The sequence below is a fragment of the Plectropomus leopardus genome, chromosome 13, assembly GCF_026936395.1.
Source record: "Plectropomus leopardus strain MGB_pleo_1.0 chromosome 13, ASM2693639v1, whole genome shotgun sequence".
Lineage (NCBI taxonomy): Eukaryota > Metazoa > Chordata > Actinopteri > Perciformes > Serranidae > Plectropomus > Plectropomus leopardus.
The window spans coordinates 11,165,305-11,185,885 of NC_142188.1; the positions used below are offsets into that span (position 1 = coordinate 11,165,305).

A 20,581-nucleotide genomic window follows, 5' to 3' on the forward strand; every position below is an offset into this window, starting at 1 on the left:
AAACTTTTATGAAGAATAATGTTCATCTTTCTGAGCCAAGAAGAATTGAAAATGATACTTTGTGTTGTTTTTTTTCTTTATGTTGTCAACAATCTCCAAAAAAGGTTGTTCCTTCTAATGCAGTGGTTCTTAGTCATGTGGTGCATATTGAATTGTTGTTTTTCTATTGAATCAGGTGACAACCTGCAGTCAACTGCATTCACTTTCATACTGCAGATGTGAAACAGCCCTCAACAATCACAAAAAAACCTGCATGATGTTCACAGGAACTGAGACTGAGAATATAATTAATAGGTTATGACCTTTTTTTATACTGGGGTACTTTATTTATGGACTGTTTTGTGTAAAACATGGAAGGGATATCCAAACAGAGATCAAATAGACCTGAAATGATTGAGTCTAATGCTGATTCAATTTGCCACTTTATAGATTAGAATCAATCAGCAGAAAATAACGGGCAACTATTTCGATTCTAATTTAATTTTTCAAGCATATGGGTCAAATACTTGATGATACCATTGTGAACCAGCTGCTGTTATTTTGCTCATGTGATAATTAAGAGAATATTTTTAGATTTTGGACTTTTGGTTGGGCAAAAGGAGACATCTAGACATCACCTTAGGCTTCCCAAAATTGTAATTTTTCACAATTTTTATTTTATAGGCCAAACAATAATTCATATAAATGAAATGTAATTGGCGGAATAATCAATATGGAAAATAGATTTTTTTTTTAAATTTGATTGTTTTTGTTTTGTTTTTTTTTTAAAGCAAAAATCACCCAAAATTATGTGGTTTCAGCCCTAAAAGTATTTGCATTTAGCGTTTGTTTTTTCTATTGAAATCATTGTAAACTGAATATTTACAGGTTTTGACATTCTGGTTAGACATAAAAAAACAATCTGATAAGAGCATCTTGGGCTCTGGGAAATTGTGATGGGCATTTATTAAACCAAACATGCAATCAGATCATTGATAATGGAAATAATCTTTGGCTGCTGCCCTCGGGAGCACCTGTGGGCTACACCTTGCCAAAATCTAAATCTTGATCTTTAGAAACCTGATCTATAAAGTTATTCAATTTCCTGTGAAGCCTTTAGAAAAATAAGCAGGCACACTTGTAGGCTCTTACATGATGCTGTCTTGATAATCAGGGTCCTAAATGAAAATCCACTTAGATTGCACAGAGCTGCAGGCTTCTGTTCTGCCCTCTGGTCAATCTCTGGTCTCTGGTAGGAAAACAAACTAAGCTGTTCGTCTGGACTCATGTCAAACTGGTTGCTAAATACATAAACTCTCATCAACTGAACAGTGCACTTCATTACCCAGCAGCTACAATGCAACTCTTGGGTTACACAACACATCCTCTCACGCTGCAGCCTGCTTTAACACTGCCCATTTCACCACTTTTACAACCGTTGGGTAACCAGCGATAAATTGGCAACGCTGAATAAATTCATGCAATAATAGGTTATTTGAATTATTTTAACATGTAAGTGAGGTAACTTCCTATTAGCACTAGATCAGTTGGCGCTTTCTTTGTGTTGAGGAAGTTTCGAGGGTCCGACAGAAATGTTAAAGCAGATATAAGGAGACATCCTGAATAAAGATAGCGGAATAGTGTGTGTGAGAGAGAGACAAGAGGGAGGTACGCACACACACGTACGCACACACACACAAACACACACACACACACACACACACACACACTCACCGTTCGCAGGCTGAGCCACGGCAGACACAGCAGTCTGACCCATATTCAGCTTCTCCGGGTCGGACCGAGCCACCCCCCCACAGCTACACCCGCGATCACCGCCTCCTAACGCCGCATAAATCCCTTCCGCAGCCGCTGAGTGAGTGCATTACCATAAAAAAGTTTCAGACCGTGATGGCTGAGTCGCTGGAAACTTGGTTCACTGACTGACTGAGTTGCTACTACGTCGTAACTTCCCCTCCCTCCTCCCTCCCTCCTCCTCCTCCTCCTCCTCCTATGAGCAGCTGAAGAATGCCTCTCATTCCTCTCGGCTGCAGATTAGAGGCGCTGTTGGGGTCAAAGGGTGAAGAGGTCTGACACCTTCAGCCACCACTTCTCACTGGCCAAGGCACTGTGATGCAAGGCGAACATATTTTTAATCACTTTTATGAAGAAACCCATAGAACAACATAGAACTACTCCACTGTCAGCATAGGTCCTGCATTCAGCATCCTAAAAACTACTGGAAGATGAATGCAGGCTATGCTTCTGAAGCATCATATTAAAACTACAAGAATTCATGCATTCAAAAGAAATATCCAAAACTAACTAAGTAAGATAAGATAGATAAAATAAACTTTATTGTCTCAAAGGAAATTTGTCTTGGGCAAAAGTGCTGAGTGCAGCTGCAGAATACACTATAAACCAACAAGACACATAATATACACATCAACAGTATAGATAAAAGGAAAGATAGATAAACAGTTAAAAGCGAAAATGAGGAAATTGCACATACCCTATAAAAAAGTAAACACATCTTACAAAGAGGATTGCTCTACAATTGAATTAAGGAGGTGGACTTACATACAAGAGAATAAATAACTGTAAAACTATAAAAAAAATTGTAAACCAAAAAAAAATTATAAAACCGTACATGCTACCAAAAAAAAGAAAAAGAAAAATGGCAGTCAGTTTCCTAGTCCTCCTTCCCTTCCTATAAAGTAGCTACATTCAAGTACTATAGATTGGATTCAAAGGTCTACTGTGCAGGATTTGGGGGCATCTATTGGCAAAAAATGGTATATAATATTCATAATTATGTTTTCATTTGTGCATAATCTCAATACTAATTCTGAATCCGATTATTATTAGATCATGAGACCAATAACCAACCATTGATGTGCATTTTACGATAGAAATTAAAATCTGTATAGACTAAGAAAGCAGTTAGAACAGTAAAATGCTGCTTGCACATTGATGTAACAGCACTGACCACCTGTGTTATATTATCAGAAAACTGAAAAGAAAAGGGAACTTCATTAGTTTTGGTTTCAGTGCTGATAATATATCAGTCACTGGGGACATTTTACAGCATAAAAAGTGCTTTTACTTTTACTTTACAGAAAGAACATCATGCTTATAATACTTTTATGTTTTACATAAAACTCTGAATGCAATGTTGCATTGGTACTTTTACATAAGTTAGGCATCTGAGTGCTTTCTTCCGCCTCTCTAAATCAATTTCTAATAGCTTGTATTGAGCAAAAATATGTTTGTGAGTGTGTAGACAATAAAGGCTGTGTGTGTTGATATCACCAAGACCAACAAATGGACCTCAGTCCTCATACCTTAAAGCAGGAAAAGATAAGAAGGGGTGGTTGGATGATGGCTGTTAAGGTAGCAGGTATGACATAATGCTTAAACAATTCATTCATTTTTCAAGCAATTGTTTGGTTAATAAAATTTCAATATATCATGATTTCCCATATCCTAAGATGATGTTCTGATACCAGTCAAAACCAAAAGACTGGAAACAGACATTTAATTGGTTATAAAAAATATTTGCAAATGAATTTTCTGTCACTTGACCAAACTATTTTTTAGTCTCCTGATAAGTTTATTGAATTTTGGCTTTTCTTTTATTATTGTACTTTATATTTAAGTTATCTCATTATGAACCCCATTAATATGTGATATTTGTGTATTTTACCTCATGCTTTTTTCATATCTTGTCCCAAAGCCTTTCAGTGTCTTGTGTAAAAATAATAATAAATAAATAAAATATAAGATTTGGTTTTAGTGTCACTGTGTGTAAGTGTTATTTTGTAGAAATTCCACAAAGACAACAATAAAATAAATATTTTCCTGCTTTAATATGAAATATTTAAAGATGTCTGCAGGATCAGACTAGGGAATCGACAGACCCCAGTGTGGCACGATAAATTAAGCTCACAGTCGATGAAGGATAAATTAGCTGAGGGACTCTGGACAGTGTCTGCGGCTCCAGAGGAGGGTCAGTACAGTATGAGCTCTGCCATGGAGGCGATTTATTTTGAAAAATGGCGGAGGAGTGGACCCTGAATCCATCTTTGAGTGGTTCAGAAGGTTTCGGAGCATTAAATCCTCTCATGGTGGGACAGAGAAATAATATCTGTTTAATGTTAGACTCATGAGCTATCACCACTTCTCACTGGTGACTGTGGAAAACCAAGCCAACCGCTCTGGCCCAAGACTGACTGTGGGAGTCAACTGATGTGTGTGTGTGTGTGTGTGTGTGTGTGTGTGTGTGTGTGTGTGTGTGTGTGTGTGTGTGAGTAGGGGGGGGGCAGTAGAGAGAGAGAGAGAGAGAGAGCTTTATCTGACATCACTGTCAACAAAGTGTCAGCTGAGGTCTTTCAGAGCCCGGCTTGACAGAATTGGGTGGCGAGACAGCAGTCAGGGCACAAACACACACACACACACAACATACACACACCACACTCACCACGTGTGACATTATCAACTGAAACTTGCCAGTTAGGAAGTGAAACGAGTTTCCATTACGGACAAGACTGCCATCTAGTGTTAACAACACAACTCCAAAAGGTGATAAATCATTTAGTTACTCTAATTCATTCTTATTGTAAATCCTTTGTTGCTGTGTCACTGATGTGCACCCCTCCTTTTCTCCCCAAAGCAATTAAAGTGTAAGATGCCACAAAAAAGTGTCACATTAAAAGGTACATTCTTGCTATAGACTGCTGCAATTCAAATGGGAACAAAGCAGTCTGCAGACTGAAGTTGTTCTAATGCTTTTTCAGCCTCATTTACACCTCTTAATATGATCGACTGACTCATCTGCAACTTCACATGATTAGCTGCATTTCTTTTTTAAATGTGCACTTTGACTGTGGCTAATTTAAATCTTCTCATCCCAATGCAACGAGCAAGATCTTCTGACATTATTAAACATATTGAGTATACTTAATGTCCTTGATATTTGACAGCACTTTGAGAGCCTTTGCAAAGACTCTGAGTCCACTTTTTGTGTAGTACACAATAATGTGACCCTTAATAGACATTCACACCTGGGATCTGCCATGATGACCACACGGGATTGCCGTTAGTGAATAAGATGGAAGTGGATAATTGAGACAGGAAGGAAGTCAGTGAAGAGGTGGAGGGATAAAGACAGGACAGGAGAGTGGAAGTACTTAGAAAAGGTAACAGAGGAAAGTGACTGTGTTAGTATTGACTTGGAGGTAATGACATTAACTTGATGTATCAGCGATGCATGATGAATTTGTTGGAGACTACACGTGTGTCAAAGAACAGTGGAGAAGAATCCTGATATTTAATGGACTATTTTCGATGCACTCAGCATGCATGGATGACTGAACAGCTGACGAAGCACAAGCCCAGGGGCCCAAAGTGTCAGGGGCCCCGCTGCACAACATGACATCAAAGAGTCAAAAAACAACTACAAAGAGACACAGGAAAAAAACACAATAAGATGTATAATGAGTAAAAAAAAAGAGATGCACAATGCCAACAAAAAAAGAAGTAAAACCGCCATAAAGTTTGTGTTTCTTGCATGTGTAAGTGAGCTTTGGAGGCTTCCTGCATGTCTGTACCTAGTTACTCATTATGTTATAATCAGCCCATGGCTCTCAGAATTCCTGGTTTTTACTGTATTCACTTTAAGATATTGACCTGATGACCAAAAGTCCATGTGTGTTTGCATGAAAGAAATGGGCAGACATAAAGAGGTCAAGAAAGTCAAAGTTTTTCAACAGAAAATCCAAAGATAGAGATAACATGTTTCTTTAAGAACTTCCGGTCAAAAACCCACTATTGATCCTTTTGGCTTCTACTGCTTCAGTGACTTTAATCCACTGTGTCAATGTGTGTAGATCAATGCCATGCTTTTAGTGTAAATCTGTGCAAGAATACAATATCCAAAATGGAGATCTTTGGGGACATACTCAAAGTCAGGAGGGCAGTATGGAAATTTGAATGTCAAAGTCACACTTTTCAGTAACCGAGCCCCATTTTTCTGACACTAAATAACAAGAGATCAGGGGAGGGAGTCTGACCTTTTCATTGACCGTAACAGCAAAAGGAAAGACAGGAGAGGAGGAGGAGGAGGAGGAGGAGGAGGGCCAAAAGAAAGGAAAGGAGTCATCAAATATTAAGTAGTAGCCTCAGCGGAACAAGAGGGTAATAATTGTTTAAGTGCTACTTTTCGGAGCCTTTCTCCCCTCCCCTTGATTTATTTATTAAACTCAGTTACTGCCAGGATACAGTTTTGTCGCAGTCAAAGGACAAGGAGTGATTTTGTGCATTCAGTGATGTCTTTAAAAGAAGGAGCTGCAGTTACACTTGCACACCACCCTTACATGCATGAATCTTAAATGTGTGAACTCACACTCGCCACTTTTCCACGTTATGGAGCAGCCAACCTTTTCAAGAGTGAGGGACAGGACAACTCTGCACCACAACAACAGTTTGAACCAAACTGTCATAACAGTGAAGTGTGACTCAGCAAAGACCAGACTCGCTAAGGCAAGCAGACCAAGTTGAGCTTTTAAAAGGTCTCAGAACAAAACCAGTGAAATCTCATCATGCAGTTATACCGCAAAGATAATAATTACGTTATTATCATGCTAGATAAATAATTGCTGGTGCTAGTTATCAAGTTGGGTGTAATGAAACCATTGCAAAAGACAACAGTGCAACAGTAAAATGTAATCAAAAGACTTGTTGCTTATGTAGTCTTGAATATTGCATGTTAGAGAAATTATAGAGAAAAAGATTTGAATTTTTAGTTTCCAGGGGCTTTAACATTAAAATTTCACCCTAAGACAACCTCAGCTCTGAATAAGTCTGACTCTCTTGGTGCTTCTGCAGTGTAGCCACCATATATAAATCACTGACTGTCATTTATCACTTTACAGAGTGGGCATGAAATTGCTTTGAGAATAAATTGTGATGCTCACAGCTGTGGCTGCTGATAAAAATCTAAAATCGCAACTTAATATTAAAGGAAGCCTATGGTCTGTACCTAAAACCAACAAATATTCAATTATTCTTCCTTAAAAACCTGACATTGTCTATTCTCTCAACTGTTATAACACTGCACTAATAAAAGGAATCTGATAATATAAAGTGCAGTCTTTTATTGCAACAGTAGAGTAGCCGTTACTGTCATTTCTCTTCCTCTTCACATATGCCAGCCAGCTTGTCTGAAACCTGATCTCCTGTTTGTTGTATTCTATTTGGCACAACCCATAAGCCGCCATCATTGCTAAAATGTTGCCTGTATAAATCAATAGTTGACATCCTGCCAGACAGGCTGCCAGAGAGCTTGAAATGAAGCGAGCTCCAGAGAGACAGACAGAGAAAGAGACAGAGACAGGGACAGAAGGAGCAGGAGGGAAGATTGATACCATAGAATGGGGTCTTGAATAATAACCCAAGAATAAAAGGCCACAGCAGCAGGAAAATATAATAGTTACATCAAGTTTCATAAAGAAAACACAAGCCCTGGTTGTGTTTTCGAAGTGTGTGACTTGAGGCCATAAGAGGACAACCAACAGAGGGCAAACAAACAGCAGCCTGCATTACCTCTACACCTTCATATTCTAACTATATAAGGCCATATCACTGATTTACTGGAGTCAATCGCAAAAACAGATGTCCTCGGCACGTCACTCATGTTTGCTCAGTTGTGTCATGTAGCAGGACAGTATTACTGTTATGGAGACCCAGAATGGTTTGTGTTATAGCAGACCGCCACTGGTTGATGATGGTTGCTTTGGCCAGCTTCCAGCTAGCTTTTACTTTGCTGAGGTTTGTTACCAGAGTGTGGCTCAAGAGGTCTGGGGCAGCACCGCGAGCAAGCCTTTCATGGGTTTGACACATTTCTCTCATGTTTACAGCAACAGTGTAATAATATGCAGATTTAGCAGTCATTATAAAATAATACCAACTTTTCTCAACCAAGATGGAAATTTCGAGCCAGTAAGACTTTCAGTGATTCATTGCATTGATGTGAGGATATTTCTCTTAAAAAAAAAAAAAAAAAAAAGTTGGACGGATCTACCTGACAAACAAGTATTGCAGATCCATCTGTCAAGCTAAAAGTATGTTGTTTTTAACCGGGGCAAGTCTCACATCAAATGAAATGAGAGAGATAAACAGACATATCTTACAAAGACAGCTGCAAACTGCCAAACTGACACAGTATTTATCATTTCAGTTGTTGGTATAGATTTCGGGGGAATTCAGGGAGCACACACCCTCCCTCTCCCAATAAAAATGTGAAAGGAGCAGAGGATTTTCACTTTGACATTTATATCGTAAATTGATGCAGAAAATGCAGACATTGGTGCACAAAAATTCATCAAAAATCAAGAAATTAAGCTCTTGATGCTTAAAAAAAATCTTTTGGAGGACTCCCTAACACCCTGCTTGATATTTACACCCCCAAGTATTGAAATGAAACCTACATCCCTTACTTCAGCACAAGTGAAGTTAGGAGTAACCTTTTTCTGCACATCCGTTGCTTTTTGTGCAGTCCTTGATGTGCTATACACTGAACTACAGATTGGTCCAGTTTCTGCATTTGGTTCAGAGTACAGTGTGCAATGGTATAGTATTTTAGTCAAATAGCCACATGCAAATAATGCACATTGTGTTGCCTCACCTTACATTGCTTCCTGAATGCAGCCTCACCCTAAATGTGACACATACCGTATACGATCAACAGTGCACAGAGAAAACACGAGATGAGCATTAAGACCAACCATTCGTGCTCACAGCTGACACACACTCGCATCACGTAACATTCATAAGCAAGTGTGCACACTCACAGATGCTGCTTTGCCTTGCAAAAGGCTTTTTCCACAACAGCAATCATTTCTTGAGTGCCCATTCTAACACCATAGACCTCATCTCAATAAACACATGCACAAAGGAGCACAGATTAAACTGAAACTATTGCTGTAAAGCTACCTGAGACAATAGCAGGAGCTTTCTGACTATCGTGATATGTGATGACAACCTCTACAAACAGTAATTAAACTATATTAGATAACAGGGGCCCGATATAGCCTGCCTGCCTCCTGCAGCTGAGTGTGACACCCACTGACGTACATATCATTGTCATTTAGTCTCATACACCCAAGTGCCACCTGGGATTATTCTGTAGAAACACTGACAATCAAGCTACTGCCATGTCTTAGTCATACAAGAAACTATAATGCTATAATGCAACTGTGGGCAGACTCACAAAACCAATAATTGCTTTTAAAGTTAAGCACACAATCATCATTGCCTCATATGCATTGCCAAAGTGTCATCAGCAGAACTGGCCCCTCACAACACACCAGGAGCCTAGTTAAGTGAAGACAGCCAACCTTAATGTTATTAAGTGTTCGACTTGCAGCATTAGCCTCTTATTAATATTGCACACAGTGTTGTTGTCGTCTTTAAAGTAGTGTTCCTGTACATAATGCATGAGTGTGTGTTGCTGTCATTGATATACGGTGCAAATTCATTTTAGATTTATGAAAAGGAGTGCTAGTAACTCTCTCTGCGTTTGTCAAATGGTCACAGTCATAGTCAAATGATCTGTTACAACAATGGTCAGATGGTCATACAAATGAGCTCATGTTGCAAAACAGTCAAAGCCACCAACACTGACCGTGTGCTTGTTTAATTGCACTGTGATCCCTTTTTAATGTGTGTAAGTGATTGTTTTAATACAAAGCTGACTTCACACTAAACACTGACCGCAGGCTGGTTCACAACTCATACATAAATATAAACTGAGAAACTGTGTACACTTTACTTGTATAACAATCACTGGCTAACAGGTGACAAAAAAGGGCAGTGTGCTGGGAATGATCTCTCTCTCTCTCTCTGTGTGTGTGTGTGTGTGTGTGTCCACTCTGCACTCTGTCATACTAACATAAACACAAAGTCAATAAGACACTGAACAACACAAGCATAAAGAAAAAGAAAGGTACAGCTGATTATATGAGAAGAAAACTCACCGTCATGTTCCATGACTTGACCCAGGGAATATTAGCAGCACTGTGAATTGATCCTTGCCTCTTCCCGACACACCACCTCTCTGCCTCCCTCCCTCCCCCTACTGACTCCCTCTCCTCCCTTTCTCACTGTCTCCCTCCTCCTATTCTCTCTCTATCCTCCCTCACTGTCTACTTCCTCTCTCCCTCACTGTCTCCTCCTCACTCGTCCCTCCTCCCTCCCTCCTCTCGCTCCAATAAAGAGCATTAAAAGTTAATGTTTGTTTCCATCTCAGTTCCTCGTTCTCCCTCCCCAATCTGCATCTCCTCCTGCGTTTATCTCCATCTCCTTGCTTGTCATTTTTTTCCTCCTTCCTCTGGCTGCTGTCTGGCTCCAGTCTCAACCATTTTTTTCACTCTCCCTCCTGTGTTGAGGTCCCACAGTGACGTAGGGAATAAGGAGAGGAGGGGAGGAAAATAGAAGGGAGGTGCATCAAATAAGCAGGTGTGCTGTATGTTTAGTGTTGACTTTTCCTCATCTTTCCTTATTTATATTTTTATTGCAGACAGTCATCTCTAACAGATATAAATTAACTTCTTAATAGGATAGTTAAGTGGTAAACAGAGGACATGATTGTTATCTGTAATGTGGCAATGACATGTCCACCCACAGTGATTATTTTAATGTTAAAGCTTTCTATCCCCCTAGGCGATCAGCACCTTATAATGTTTTAGCAAAGCAAGTAAATTAATAACATTTAAATTAATATTAAGGTCGTTTTTATTAAATTTTAAGTCAGGCTTCAACAATTATTTTTATTACTGAATTATATTTTCATTTAATTGTTTATTCTATATAAAGACCTCAAGGTGAATACTTCGTATCCCATGTTTTCTCTGATCCAAAGTAAAATACATAAATAAATACACAATAAAAGAAAACAGCAAAAAAAAAGTAACCTCAGTTATTAATTTGTGAGATTCGACTTTAAAAAAGCTTGTCAATTAAGCCCCTCATAATGATTAGTGACTAAAATTCTTACCAACTCATTTAGCCTTAAAACCAATCCAAAAGTGCCAAAAACTGCAGTTAATCAAACAGTCACTTGAGGCTGGCTCCAAAAACAGTCAATCCCCATAGACTGCCATGTGAAACACCTAACTTTACAGCAGAAATAAACATGTACAGCCGAGTACAGAAAACAAATGGTTTAGGTCTCTTTAGCTGATTTTAACACTCATGACAAATGTAAGGGGAGTAAATTCATAAAGGCCTAAGGTCAAGCATTAAGGTGTGGCTGCTTAAATGACAGGCTCACTCCTCCACATCTTGAGCCTCTCATCCAAATATGATCACTTCTGACTCCAAAGAACTAAGATGGTGATGTGATATTCTGTCAAGTTTCTTTTCTAGTGTTTGTGTCCACTTTTATTTGAAATGTGTTCAGTGCTACTTTTACTGAGTTTTGCCACCTTTTTTGATTGCTTCATGTGTTTCATCTGTGTCTTGTTTCAATCACCTGTATGTTGTTAGTAATCAGCCCCTGTGTATTTAAAGCCCAGTGTTTCCTCCATTCAGTTGCCACATTGTCACTGTTGCTCTAGTGTGTTCAGGCTCTCCAGCCTTTTTCTCATGTTTGCTTATCTGGTTTTTGACTCTGCTCGGATTTATGGACTTTGTTAGCTTACTGCTGTGATTTCCCTGAATTGACTTTTATGCCTTGGCCATAATGCCAAACTCTCGGCTTTAAAACAGCACTCCTAAAGTCTTTGCAGCCCATACACCAATGGGTGGCCTCACGTTAACTATGTCCATTATTTTATACAATCTAAAGTTTTCTGCATTTTGTCATTCATTCATTTTCCTTTTTAATTTTTTTTATTTTTATGTTGATCGTTGCTAAGTAGCTCATTATTTGTTCTGCCAGGGCTTTAAACACAAAGATGATGAGTGGAGAACACACCTGGAGACCGTGGCGCCACAGTTACTCCATGATAAAAACAATATTAAACCAATGGGTTATAAAACGTAACGTCAGTAATAATCACAATGCAGTATAAATAGATACACATAAACCCTTAGAAAGGAGCGATAGAAAGAACACAGGTACACAGAGAAAAGGACGAAGGGGCCAACAGATGGTCATTTTCTTTCTGTTTTTTTGTCACACACACACACACACACTTGATGCTTCAAGTGTTATGGAGAGCCACTCAGCACAGTAAATATGTCATCTGTATGCCAGGGACTGTCTGATGCTGGATGAGGCGGCTCACTCTATAGCACCGCACTGGTATTTGGGTACAGAATGTGTTCTGAGCTCAGTTGATATTTAATTTCCTGTTCTTTGTGAAATTATATTTCTTGTTTTGCTGAAGTTCCAACTGTGGAAATAATACGTGGAGTAGGACATTATAAAATACACTGATGGACTGAAGAGACATGGATCTCTGTGTGTGATTGTCTATGTAAGCTAATGTAAGCACAACTAAACAGGACTGAGAATAGACATAATGTCCCCACAACCATTATGTTAATGACCGCATAAGAGCGGCTACTATCATGCCATATCCTTTTCTCTCTTCTCAGTTTATTTAATTGCACTGTATACCTTCTGGTTTCCTATTTTATTCTTTCTCATTTCCTTTTCCCCCTTTTAATTTCCCTCTTGTCCTCTTTTATCCTCTCTCAGTCTATCTAATGTGTTAAAATTTAAAAAAAAAAAATCTTGTTTTTTGTTAAATTTTCACCACGCACATACACAGACTGTGTACACGCAGCATTATTTGATGCTCTCCAGGGTAATGTTAACATCCTGTTTAAGGCATTTGAACAAACATTAATAGAGTTAAAGGATTAGCAAGTAACCACACAGAGTAACTGACAGACAGATGGAAGGGGGGGACAGAATCTGAGAAAGTGAGACGTTAACTTTTATGCATGCCAATGAAACGGCTCACAAACAAGTGAGAAGAAAAACAACTGGCTTATCAACTCTAACAACACTCACCCACCCACACAAACACACAATCGCACACAAAAGAAACAAGGTGGATGAATACCATGACAGTGCCAGTACCTCACAAAGTCAAGGGGTATTAACCCTCTTTTCTCACCATTAAATGTGAGAACAACACATACAGTCCACCCAAAACCAGGCAGCCAATCACAAATCACGATTAAGTCAGTTATCAAAAGTGTTTAAATATGAATGTGTTCAGGTGACTGAAGGGAGCCTAGACAACATAAATGCAGACAACACAGCTGTGTGTCATCATGCAATCACCTTAATTATTAGATTACAATCACCTGTTGTTTGCCTGCCAATATTATTGTGCTGTGTGGCATGTTTGATATGAGATAACAGCAGGACAATAAGTTCTCCAAATTAGACACAAAAAGCAGGCTGAACATTTGTGTGCCAGTCCTCCTTATTGACTTTATTTTTTACTCTTAGGCTATTTGTGATATGATATGATATGATATGATATGATATGATATGATATGATATGATATGATATGATATGATATGATATGATATGATATGATATGATATAGGTAAATTGGTGTAATTGTCTTATCAGACTGCTCTATTATTTGCCTTTTAGTCATTGTCTCCACATTACTGACAATTATTTAACAACAATCTCATTGTGTAAAGCAGCAATTATCAACCTTACATCATTATCATTAGCAATATCTTCATATCAAGGTATTTGGTCAACAATAACGTGATATTTGATTTTCTCCATATTCCCCAGCCTTGCTATAAGTATTAGTGACGTCCTCATCAGCTTCAGCTGTATTTTGTGTTTGGTGTTAATTAGCAAATATTAGCATGCTAACCCACTAAACTAATGTAGTGAAACATTAGACCTACTATATGTTAGCACATTTACATTCAGGGTATATTATTATGCTGACGTTGCATTGAGTTCAAAGCACCACTATGCATAAGGACCACCTCACAGAGCTGCTAACATTGCTGTATACACTGGGATTCCTTTTCTTCTTTTAAAATAAATACAGTGCCGAAGTATAAAAACCATCAAAATAGAGCTTGTTTATCAAAAAAGTGCCAATAGACACCCCCCCCCGAAGTTTTTATAAACCAGACCATCTGCAAAATACATGTAAAACTGTACACTTAGACATTCAGTTTGAAAATGACTTGTGGCAACAGCTGAAAATGGTGACAATGTGTGGATAAAATAATAGATAGAGCCTTTAATTATACAGGAAAACCAACCAGAACTTTTTGGGGATGTCGTCGGCTGTTAAAGCAGCTGCTGCTGTGACTCAGGATAGACTGTGTGTGGGCAGTGAAGGGGGAAGGGCTGCTCTCTGCATTACAGTACATTTTAACAAGTACTTATTGCAGACTGAAAGGGTATGTAATCAATGTTATTTCAAGGAGAGTACCCACAAGGAGCAGAGTACCAGCAAGCTGACAATCCTCTGTTGTCCTCTTCTTCTCTTCATCCTTTCATCTGTCCTCTCCTCCTCCTTAATCATCCTGTCCCTGCATCCTTTTTGACCTCCTCTTCTCTCTTTCCACTGTTTGCCTCCCTTCTGTCTCCTTTTTTGTCTCTTATTGTTCTTTTCTGTCTTAATATATCACTTGTTGGTGTCACTTTCCATTTTTGCTCCTCTCTGTTTTCACCCTCTTTTCTCATCTTTTTTCATTCCTCTCCTCTTTCTTCTTGTTTCTGCCTGTGTAATTACAGGAGAATACAGCGCCCATCCGGACGACAGCATGCTATTTACAACAGATGGCATAGAGCATCTCGGCCTACATCCCAAATTGATTGTTTTCCACAGACACATACACAAATGCACATGTGTGAGTGCATAAGTTTGTAAGCAGACACGCACTGATTGATCATATTCTTATACTCCTTAGAATAGTAATTGAAAATATCACTAAAAATCACATATAATCACTAACACATCTGGCTATTTAACAAAATCTTTGAAATACAAACAACAATGCTTAAGGTCTTCACATACCTTGCAGCTGACAAACTAAATCTCACCAATACCTGAGGAAAACCCATGCTAAATCGGGGAGAGCATGCACACAGTAAAGGTTTCAACCTTTCAACCCTCTTGCTGTGAGGTGATAGTGCCACTGCTAATCACTGTAAAAATGTGCCTCCCTTTAAATTCTTTTTCCAGAAGATCAAAGATTTATCTGTGAATTTATAAATTTAAGTTCAATCACTGACAATTCACAAATCTCTCTATCTCACTCCCCTCACTTCCTCCAATCAGCTGATGGGCATTTGCTTTTCAAGTTAGATAATACAATTATGCCAGGATCTCTATCAAACAATCATGTTGCTACTGCCAAACTTTAAATCTGTTAAATCCCTTTTTGCTGCCATAATATAGTATGTCATGTTTAGGCTGTGATTGTATCCAAGGCCCTGGAAGAGCTCATCAGAAGCCCATCCCCCTTCACATCGAGATCCTCAGCATCTTTTCCGTCTCATCATCACCACCACCTGCGTCTACACTCCAGGGTGGGGTCTCTACACAGCTTCACCATCCTCCTTAAATATATGACATCACAATGAGGTCAAATCAACAAAAGATAGTTCTAGTTTTTATGTGCATTATGCAAATACATATTATTTTCACTCAGAATTATTCTCTTTAGATTTAAATATGTATTTGTAGAGGGACAGGTATTTTATATAAAAATATGCCACATACCACAGTATTTATAGCTGTGGTATGTGGCTATTGTTTAGTTCAAGTTGTTCATAACCCTGAAAATAAAAGGAAGAGGTGACTCAACGGTTAAAGTGAGGATGGATTGATGATGCTCATCAAAGAATTCTGAAAGATCACTTTTATTTAAAATAGTAAACTTTATATTTGTTGTGCATCCTTTTGACTTGTTCTCAAGGCAGCAGACTATATTTTCTCTTTAGTCTCATGTTTTAATAAACTGCATAGACATGAAAAAGACACCCCTCCCTTCAGCCATTAATTCTGGTAATTTTCCCCACAGGGGCATTTTCCTTGGGCAAGGGAAATTTCTCATCAGTGGAGTTAAATACACCCCTATAAGTTAAAAATAATAATAAAAAAAAAGATTGCTGTATTCACATCGTTTTTATCCAGAGAGAAATACTGTGTGGAAAATGTAATGTCGCCACGTACTTTTTGTGAGGTTCCTTTTCAGTGCACATGGTTTTCCTCTGTAAAAGGGTGAATTAGCTCCCCCTATTGCCTGATTTACAAACTGTTTATTTTTCTGAACATCACAGCGCTATATGTAGATTAAATCTTACAAGTTTTTTTTTTTTTTTTTTAAATTTGGGTCAACTGGGAAATCTTGAACTGTGGTTCCAATACATACTATATATAACGTTGACTTTGAAAATAAATAAATAAATAAAATAATAATAATAATGATAATAATACTTTATATTTTTTTTAAAAAGATAATGAAAGGACTGTGTGTGAAGAATCTAACAATCAATTCTTTCATTTTCAGAGTGAGCCCAGTAACTCTTGGCCAGTTTGAGCCATGAACCTCAAAATCCAAACTAGCAGGAGACATAAACAACTTCGGACATCTAATTTCCGAACTGCTCCCCTCCATGATCATTTCCTGTAATTACAACTTCACCATAAACACTGAACACTTCCTGTGGCAGCTGAAGACGAGCAAAAAAAGAAAGCAGCAACTCTGATGCATGATAAATTAATCAGACTGTAGAACAAGACAGCTCTGTTGAAAAAGCAGAATATGAATCATGCCTGCAGTGAATGTCAAAGCAGGTGTAGGCGTGTGAACTGGGTGGAGAGCACCGCTGCAGGCTGAGATGGAGGCTAAAACAATGAAGACGAGCTGATAGGAAGTGGTTCTAACCACTGACACAACATATATATGTCTGTCAGCCAAAGTCTTCAGGCAGCAAAACTTAGACACTGACATTTAGGCAAATTGCTGAGGACACATAGTTGGTTAACAACGTTGCCAAAGTCTTGCAATGTGTTAAAATGTGAAAAATGTTTTACAACTTTTTGACACTTACAGAAAGTTACAACTAATTTATACACTGTGATTTCAACTGAGTGCAAATGTAAGACATTGAGAATTATTGACTGCATTCTGTAACTATATACTACTATACTACTATATACTATAGTATATACTTTCAGCCCGATCTGGCGGGGGTGGTTTTTAGTCCGTTCAGACCTGCCACCCTGGCTCTGCCTCCTCTTCCTTTCTTTTCTATTACTGCTCTCTGGCCTTTATATTTAAGTCATAATTGCTGATCAGTGACCCTAAGATCTTCAGTGAGTGCTTATCCTTCTTCTGGAGCACAAATTTATTGTGTTTTAGTTGGACTAATTCAAGTGTATTAGAAGCAGATTTGGGACACTTTTTTTTTTTTTTTTAACTTTTCATTAGTGTGAATTTGTTTGAAATGTGACTGGTGATGTAGGTTTGTGCCAGGATATTTAGTAGTTGTGTATTTAAGTTACTGAAATTTAATCTGAAATCACTTTTCACACTTTAACTCCATAAATACCATTTTATGAGACAACCAGGTGCACCAGGGATTATTTATGTAGGTGTGTCATACTAAGTCTAAAGAAGTAAATATTTATGCCATTAATTATTCCTTTTAATGATTAACGATGTTAAAGACTCTGTATTACATCCACTGTGATTCCAATCATAAAAAGGAGAGGAGACACAGACAAGAAAGAAAGTTTGTGAACTTTTTTGTGGCAAAAAGTGAAAGAGAGAGATGGGGAAAGTTCCTCTGTGTAAAACAGGAAGCCATTGCTGCTTTATTAGTCATATAGAGATTCTGTCTAGCCAGGAGCAACAAGTATAACTTGCTACACCAAAAAGAAATAAGAGATACTTTAATTGGCGATAAAAGACAGAGTCAGTTCAATATGTCACCTGAATGGTTAATTTACTTTAAACTGAGCATCCTATGGTTACATTTAGTAATGTTTATTTACTCAATTTCAAGATCCTATGGCTTGATTTCCATTATTAGTTGGTAAGTCGGCCTTGTAGTTCAGTTTTATCCTACCTGAGTGAGCGCCCCTGAGTCTGAACAGCACTCTGGAGCGAAATCCGGAGATGTCACTGTGGGAGCGGAGCCTGGGGAGAGGCCACAGCAGAGAAAAATGCCTCATCTCCGGGTAGGTGTCCCCCTCCTCATCCATGGTCCTCTGTCAGGACCACAGTGGTCTGTTGGACTGTCAGCGTGTCAAGAAGTCGAGAAAAACTGCACAGGAACCTGATTAACATCAGCAGCGGCCTCACTTCCCCTCCTCATCTGCTCACTCAAAGTTTTCCTCTGCAGCAGACAACTGTGTGTGTGTATGTGTGTGTGTGTGTGTTTGTGGCTATGTTAACGCCCATCATGTCTGACAGCCAGGTTGCTTATTTAGTGACTGTTTCGAAATGTGATCTGACTACAAGGTGCCCATTATCTGACACACTGCTAAACTTGCTCTTTTTAAAATTTTAAGTTAAGTTTGAGGAAAAGAGTGGCCCTTGTATGCCAGCATCAGGTTCATCGTAAATAAAAACAATGACCACCTAATTTCATTGTGAGCCAAAGTATTCACTTTTACTTATTACAACAACAAAAATAAACTTTGTATTTATTGTTGATTTAGTAAAAATATTGCCTGTTTCATGATAAAAAAACAAAAAAAATAAAAATTGTGATTATTGTCAGCTCAGTAAAATGTAGAAATAAACATTGTATTCATTGTTGTTTCAGAAAAATGTGTTTCATAATGAAAACCCCCTCTCCTGAAAATGGTATGAGTCTTTCTTTCTTTGTTTCTTTCTTTTTTCTTCATTGTCCGTAAAGGTTGGGGGAAAATGAAAGATTTTTAAAAAGCAATGGACCTTTTCCGGGACCCAGCAATTTCTGTGAGAGGGTCCTGAAAATATGAAGCAATGTAAGGTCAGCTTTGGTTGCATATATGAATTTGCGTCACTTGATTTTGCTTCCATTTTTTTTAAATTTTATTTTTGCTTGCATGAGAAATTACCTGAGCCTTTTAAGTAGCCTAATTGTCAAAACACTCACTGAAACATCTGGATGTAGGGCCTAATCTTTGTTATTTCAATCCTTGAAATAAAAAGAGATGCAGGGGAACAACAGCATTAACAGGATGATCTTATTTGGACAAAAAAAAATAAAGTGCGTTTGCTCGCAGGAAGAGAGCATTTGTTCAGTTGCTTACCAAATAGCCTAAAAGTTATGCAATATCAAAATGTCAATTTTACATCATGGAAAATAGACAGACCAATGTAGCTGCAGCTTTTAAACCGTAGATGTCGCTAAATCACCGCTCTGTTGACACCCAGAGCTCGTCTCAGACTTTGCACCTAGAGGTGATAAATGTGAAAGAGCTCTCACTCTGATCTCCTTTTCCAGACACCAGACGTCAATGGAGCGGATAGTAATCAATAAGGGACATATGGTAACATCAATAGCTATTATTGGTTTTATTGCACACATGCATGCCCCACACTGCCCTTAATTGCAGTGTTTGTTTTGTTTGCACTGGGCCTCATATGAGATAGCTACGATAAGATGAGAGGAACTTTATCATGATGCATCAGTGTAGGCCTACACAGAGAAATTTAGCTGCAGTGTTTTTTCCTCCTGAAGCAAAACAAAAATAATGAATGATGCAACATTCAGAGGGAGTGAAGCACACATTCAGACTACACATCAGGTTCAAATGACAAATATTGCGGCTGTGGAGTCAAGATGGGGACATGGATGGCTGTCTTTGTCTTCCCTCCCATAGACACTGGGACAACACGTTACATCTTCATATCTGTCTAGATGAGCTGTGCATGTATGAACTGTCTGGAAAATCTTTGTAACTACATCTCTGTACATTGGATATTAATTTTTAATACTTTGTACTGTCAACCATTGCACATGCCTTCGAAAATTTTGTGCATTTTTGCACAAAACTACCACTTCTAAAACCTTCATTGCTCTTTAAGGGTAGTAAAGGGGAATGCTCCAGCCTGAACTCTACATGCCGGATGAAATGAGTTGGCCCACATGCGTTCACCCGGCTAAGACTCAGGATGAATGAAGCCCCAGATTAAGGCCAAATAAACTGGCCCGATTCTGGTTGCTGATACTGCTGTCACTGGGCAAAAATGACCTGGCCCAGCACCGGCCCAAATGGATGAATAGGACTCCTGAATCTGGTCAAGTAAACTGGTTGCCTAGTGCCGATACTGCCATCACTGGCCCGTTAAAAAAAAAAAAACCCAGCACAGCATTGGCCCAAATACAACAAAGTGGCAGGAAATGAGTCAGGCTGTGTCCGATTGCCAGCCTCAGCTGAGACTTGGGATGACTAATGCCTCCGAAAACAAGTAAACTTAACAAACTGTTAAGTTTATTTATGTTCATGATTACATTTACAAATCAAAAATGTAAATCACATTTACGAATCAAAAATGACAATATATTATGAACAAATAAACAAAACAAAAGTACAGTGTCTGAAAAGGAGTAGGTAGAAGTAAAACTTATATATTCCTGCCTCTCTCACTTTTTTC

The 20,581-nt window shown here is 38.4% G+C and overlaps 1 protein-coding gene across 4 annotated transcripts in view; it reads right to left on the bottom strand.

Moving 5' to 3' along the window:
- Positions 1 to 18,316, bottom strand: part of phactr2 (phosphatase and actin regulator 2) — a 47,962-nt gene extending 29,646 nt beyond the window's left edge. Inside the window, exon 1 of one of the 4 annotated variants that reach the window (XM_088086349.1) lies at positions 18,060 to 18,316. In XM_088086349.1, coding sequence (XP_087942475.1) covers positions 18,060 to 18,195 — 136 coding nt within the window. In that variant the 5' untranslated portion in view covers positions 18,196 to 18,316. Of the gene's footprint in view, positions 1 to 1,713; positions 1,931 to 10,010; positions 10,111 to 18,059 lie in introns of those variants that run through there. The other 3 variants (XM_042501718.2, XM_088086351.1, XM_088086350.1) reach the window with 3 other exon arrangements.
- Positions 18,317 to 20,581: the final 2,265 nt, after the last annotated feature.